Source organism: Tupaia chinensis, unplaced genomic scaffold (genome assembly GCF_000334495.1).
Source record: "Tupaia chinensis unplaced genomic scaffold, TupChi_1.0 Scaffold139935_1, whole genome shotgun sequence".
In the NCBI taxonomy this organism is placed as follows: Eukaryota; Metazoa; Chordata; class Mammalia; order Scandentia; family Tupaiidae; genus Tupaia; species Tupaia belangeri.
In genome coordinates, this window is record NW_006199814.1 from 135,373 (window position 1) to 140,805 (window position 5,433).

The 5,433-nt window shown below is 42.1% G+C and overlaps 1 protein-coding gene across 1 annotated transcript in view; it reads left to right on the forward strand.

The window, feature by feature from the left end:
- Positions 1-706: 706 nt before the first annotated feature.
- CTTNBP2 (cortactin binding protein 2) overlaps positions 707-5,433 on the forward strand; it is a gene marked incomplete at its 5' end in the record, with an annotated part of 168,062 nt that continues 163,335 nt past the window's right edge. Inside the window, 1 exon segment of the mRNA XM_014593214.2 lies at positions 707-814. Coding sequence (XP_014448700.1) covers positions 707-814 — 108 coding nt within the window.

Below are 5,433 nucleotides of genomic sequence, written 5' to 3' on the forward strand. Positions count from 1 at the left end.
GTGTGTGTGTGTGTGTGTGTGTGTGTGTAAGTGTGTATACTGTGTTCTTTTGAAGGGGCAGCTGCTCCCTGGCTCTGTGGACTATTGCCCTGTGGGAATGTGAATCTGGGGAAATCGGTCATCTGACTTTTGAAGAAAAGTCAAGGGTCTGGATTTTTGGGTGACATCTTCAGAAATATTGGCCAAATAAGGAAAAAGAAAACCACTTTGTGGCCCAAGTAACACACATCTGTTGGCCAGATTTGGCTGTTGGCAGCCTGCTGGTGGCCTCTGCTGCAGAGTGTTCTATAAACATGACCTGTTATTATTGGATGTCCTGGAATTTATAATAACCTCCCTGGAGCTTTATGTTGGGGCCCTTCTACGAACACCTCCATGCTTTCTTTGCTGCCCTTAAAACTCCCCCATTTTGATTCAGACTCCGGGGACTTTAAATTTGTGCCATATAATTTGAAGAGATTCTGAATCCAGGTGTGCAGGCCAGACTAGGAACTGTATCTCTGTAGAGGGAGATTTGGGGCATTGACATTATGGTCTTTACTTCTCTTCCAAGGTCAAGGCATAGATTGTCACTGCCAAACTTTCACAGTGCCCCTTGGTTCTGCTGCACCACCAGGATCAAAATGCTGCATCGTGTGTCCTTAGTATGTGTGTATCTTTCTTAGGAATAGTTTTTTCATTGCTTTATTTTTTATTTGTGTTACAGAAAAAAGAGTTTGACGTGGACGCCCTCAGTAAATCAGAGCTGCGGATGCTTCTCAGTGTGATGGAAGGGGAGCTAGAGGCCAGAGACCTTGTCATCGAGGCCCTGCGGGTAAGAACTGCTGGGGCTAGGTCTTGTTGTTTTGTCATTTTCTTTTTTCAAAGGGTCAGTGGCAAAGCTTCTGTTTGTTCATTTTTGAATCAGATAAATTTAGACTGCTACATCAAGTTAAAATGGGCCCTTCACCCCAAACACCAGCCTATAACCATTATAAGCCCCCAAAACTATGGAAGTCAGATGGCCATCAAGATGGTAGTGATAGAGAGTAAATGGTTTAATATGGGGAACTGGAAAAGCTGTATTCGTTCAGAATCCTTTTATGTTGTACATGTTTCTTTGGTTAAGACATTTGTTTTCAGAAGGTTGGTAATTTAGTGTCCTGTGTGTATGAAAGGGCATTGAGGGAAAATTAAGAGAATCATTTATATAAAAAAAATTGCTGATAATAGATCTTTTTTATTCCTGTATAAATTTAAAAGTATTTTCTATTTTCAGAAGTGCATATGCATTAAAAAGCAAATGTTTACATATATATTGGGTCATCGGAAAAGTCCTACATTTCGCATGGAAAAACATAGACAGATGTCATGACTTTTCCAACAGCCCAGTGTAACATATAAATGTTTATGTCTATGTATTTTTATTTGATCTTTAAAAGATCTGAAATATTTCCATAATAGCGTGTGAAGAACATATTACTTAAATGCTTCAATAAAGTTTTCCTTAAAAAAAAAAACAGTCAGCAGTTTGATGGTTAAGGCAGCTGGATTCCACATGACCAACTGCATGGTTCAAGTCCTGGACTGGTGGCTTGAAAAGTATGCTGGGTGCATGTGCCCAAAATCCCAAGAGAAGAATGGAAGAGAAAGAACTGTGGCTTGGCCGTCCACCATGGGTGGTGCTTTCTGTCTGTCTGTCTCTCTTTCTCCATCAAGTGCTCTATAGCAATTTTTTAAAAAAATGTTGATTAAACTTTCTTGATGCAATTTTCTAATGGAGTATTCTATATCTTGTACTGTATTTGGTATATAGATTAAAGTTTTTGTCTATTTTTTTTTCTTTTATGTATGATACTTTGTAGTATGTAGTTAGGTATTTCCTGGCTCTGGGTCATTTATATATGTATTGTGTGTGTGTGTGTGTGTGTGTGTGTATACATATATATATATATATGTAATATGAATTTATCTTATTTTACTGTGGAGTATTTCCTCAGACTTTGTCTTAGCATATTTTAACATATGAAAATCTGCAGAAGGTCAAAAGTGTTGCCTCTGGCAGGACCTTATATGATGGAAGAGTGAGGGAGTGATGGCAGATGATCAGATATGAGAGATCCCCAGTTGGGAAGGGAAGATAATTTCGGAAATTGTATCTTCAGTGTATTTTCATACATAAGAAGTTGACACAGAGTGAATAGTAGTTACCCTTCAATTTGGGGCCAGAACGATTGCCTCAGAAAAATAGGAGTTAAGTTACACCAATCTGCGAGTCAAGGTTGAGTTGAGGTTGTTGCTTTTCAAAAGACGAGTTTTGCGAAGTGGACGGTTGCACAGTTCGGTGGTGAAAGGTGTTGGCTGGTTCCAGATTTGGAACCTTTGCATAACTTGCTGGTGTGTAGGCTTACAAATGAACTTTTTTGGAGAAATGCTGAGGCAGCCGATCACACTGAAATGTGTGCCCCGAAGCCCAAGGACAGCACAGGGGCACAGTCATCTGCTGAGGCCAACGGGGTAGCCTCCTGAGGCCCAACCCAAGTTGGCTCCAGTTCCACACTAGGATCATTGCTGTCCCGCTCCTGTACAGAGCAGCAGCACTGGAACTCCCCGCTGCTCACAGCAATGTCCGAACATTTCGCGCGAGCCTGCATTTTATGCATCACCTTAGCAACCACATGGATTTCTCTTTTAACTTAATTGAAACATTTTCAAGTGTAAGAAGAGAGGTAAAGGCTTGCTAATGGTCAGAACTCACCAGGGTGAGTGTTTTTCGTAGAATCAAGGAGTCAGAATCTCAAGGAGTCTTATAGGATGACGTAGGATGGTAGGTTGCATCCCTACCAGATTTAGCATCCGATTTTCATAAAATACTTTGGATTAGCCTTTGATTAGCCTGCAGTTCCATGGGTAAGTAGGTTATGTTAAAAATAAAATTAGATGGCCTGCCTGTGGCCTAGTACTTAAAGAAATTAGAAGCAGGGTGGGTGAGTGTGCACACATGCCCGAATCTTCACAGGATGGAGAAATGGAGGAGAAGGGATTGCACTGTACCCCATGGGAGGTGTTTTACCCTTTCCCTCTCTGTTTCTCTGTCTCCCTTGAGTGAGTGCATGGAGTGAGTGCATGTGCCCCCTGACAAAATGAAAAAACAATTAAAATTAAAATCCAGCCCAGCCACATAGCACATGCCAGAGGCTACTGCTTGGCAGGCTGAGGTCACGTGGGAGGCCTGGGTTCAATTTAGGTCCACCTTAATAAAAAGCCTATTGTTTCAGCTTCTTGGGAGTTCTGAGGCAGGAAGATTGTAATACAGCAAGACCTGTCTAAAAGAAAGTTCACATGGACACACATACACACTCACACACACCAATATCAAGCCCTAATTGTGATACAACAGGAAAGTAATTTATAATAAAACATGATGTATTTCAAAATATAAGTGCTCAGGCATGTTTCTACTGAAGACAAGATATAAAGCAGGCGGCTGTTGGCCATATGTGTGGCGTCAGTGTGGACGTAACACTTGCAAGAGCGTCCTGATCCTGACGTGCCATATCGTTGACGCAGACTCAGCGAGCAGCAGGTTTGCCATAGATGAGGTGATTTCTCTGAAATGGTGAGTGACTCTTGGTAAAATTCCAAACAAAAGCAGACATTTAAATGGGAGTCCACTCTCTGGAAAAGTCGGTTTGTTAAAACGATTCCTGTACTGATAACACGGTTCTCTATTACTCTCCAGGCTTAGAGAGTCAGAGCGAAGGTTCTAAGAAGAGGAAAGAATGGAGGGGCCTTTGACAGTTGATGGGGATGGGAGACAGTTTCTGGATGTGTGGTGACCCTTGCCCTGCCCTAGAAAGTGCCAGTCATTTTGAAAACAGAAAATACTCTTGCCTGTTACCCATGGTACTACGCCTATGGACAGCCACTGGCCAGACCAGGCTCTTTGCTTATAACATAAAGTCAAACAAACAAGAAAAAAATTGTCTTATCTTAGGTCACAAGTATGGCAGGCTCGAGAGCCTCCAATTCCATTTTCATACCACCTTCTGTATATGGATATTCCTAAAGCACTATTGTTGTTTGAGAAGTCTGATCAATTTTGTTCCTATGATTATGTTTTTAAGAGGAGGTAATAGTGTCATTTTTACATACCCATGGAAGCCTAGTGGACTCCTGTGGTGATTTACTGGTTGACTATTCCCTGAGGCACTCACTGGAACGGGTCAAATATTTACTTAGGTCCAAGTGTGTCATTTTGTCACCTTTTCCTGTAACAGTAATATGTAACTGAGTGACCGGCTAGTGCTCCAGAAAGAACTGGGGTGGAGAAAGAATGAGAAAATTCTATTTTTATTTTTATTTTATACAAAGCGGTCTTCAAAAATACACATAGAAAATGCACTTCCTGAAAAAACTATGCATGGATTTCAAAACATTTTTGCACCAAAATAAATTTCTATTTAAATTTGATTTTCAGTGAACTTTTTGAAGTACCTTTGTATTAAAAGATAAACATTTCTTTTTCTTTTCTGAGGCATTTTTGCTAAAGGGCTCATGGGCTTACCAGAGAGACAGAGAAACACAGAGAGACAGAAACTAAGAAATCACTCCCCAGAGAGGATGGCCACGCCACAACCCATTCTCCACCTGCAGCTTTGGACACACACGCATACATGCCCAGCGTGAGTTTAAGCCTCCAGGTTCAGGACTCAAACCGTGGTCAATCATATGGGAGTCCAGTGATGCAGCCATGATGCCATCTGCTGGTCCCAAAAGATAAACATTTCTATTATAAGTTAGGAATCAAAATCCCCTCAAGAATCAGGATACAACAGGGAGAAAAAAAAAGTGCATTTCATTTTTTTTTTAAATCAAAAGTAGTATTTCTCTGAGTATAGTAAATACTTTTGAACTTAATATGAACATTGTAAAAATACTTAAATTTAATAAATTTAGAAATGCTTCTGCAGGACCAGCAGTTAGCGTAATGGCTATGTCGCTGGACTCCCACATAGTCGACCACGGTTCGCATCCCGGACCGGGTGGCTTAAAACTCACACCGGGCGCGCGTACGAGCGTGCCCAAGACCCCAAGAGAAGAATGGAGGAGAAGGGATTGCAGCGTGGCCATCCCCCCTGGGGGGTGATTTCTCACTTTCTGTCTCTCTGTCTCTGTCTCTGTCTGGCGAGCACACGTGCCCTATAGCAGAAACCTCTTAAAGGGACCAGCAGTTGGCGTAAGGGCTATGTCGCTGGACTCCCATGTAGTCGACTGTGGTTCATGTCCCAGACCCGGTGGCTTAAAACTCACGCTGGCGCGTGTGCGTGTGTGCCCAAGATCCCGAGAGGAGAACGGAGGAGAAGGGATTGCAACATGGCCATCCCCCCTGGGGGGTGATTTCTTGCTTTCTGTCTCTCTGTCTCTCTCTGTCTGTCTGGCAAGCGCACACGC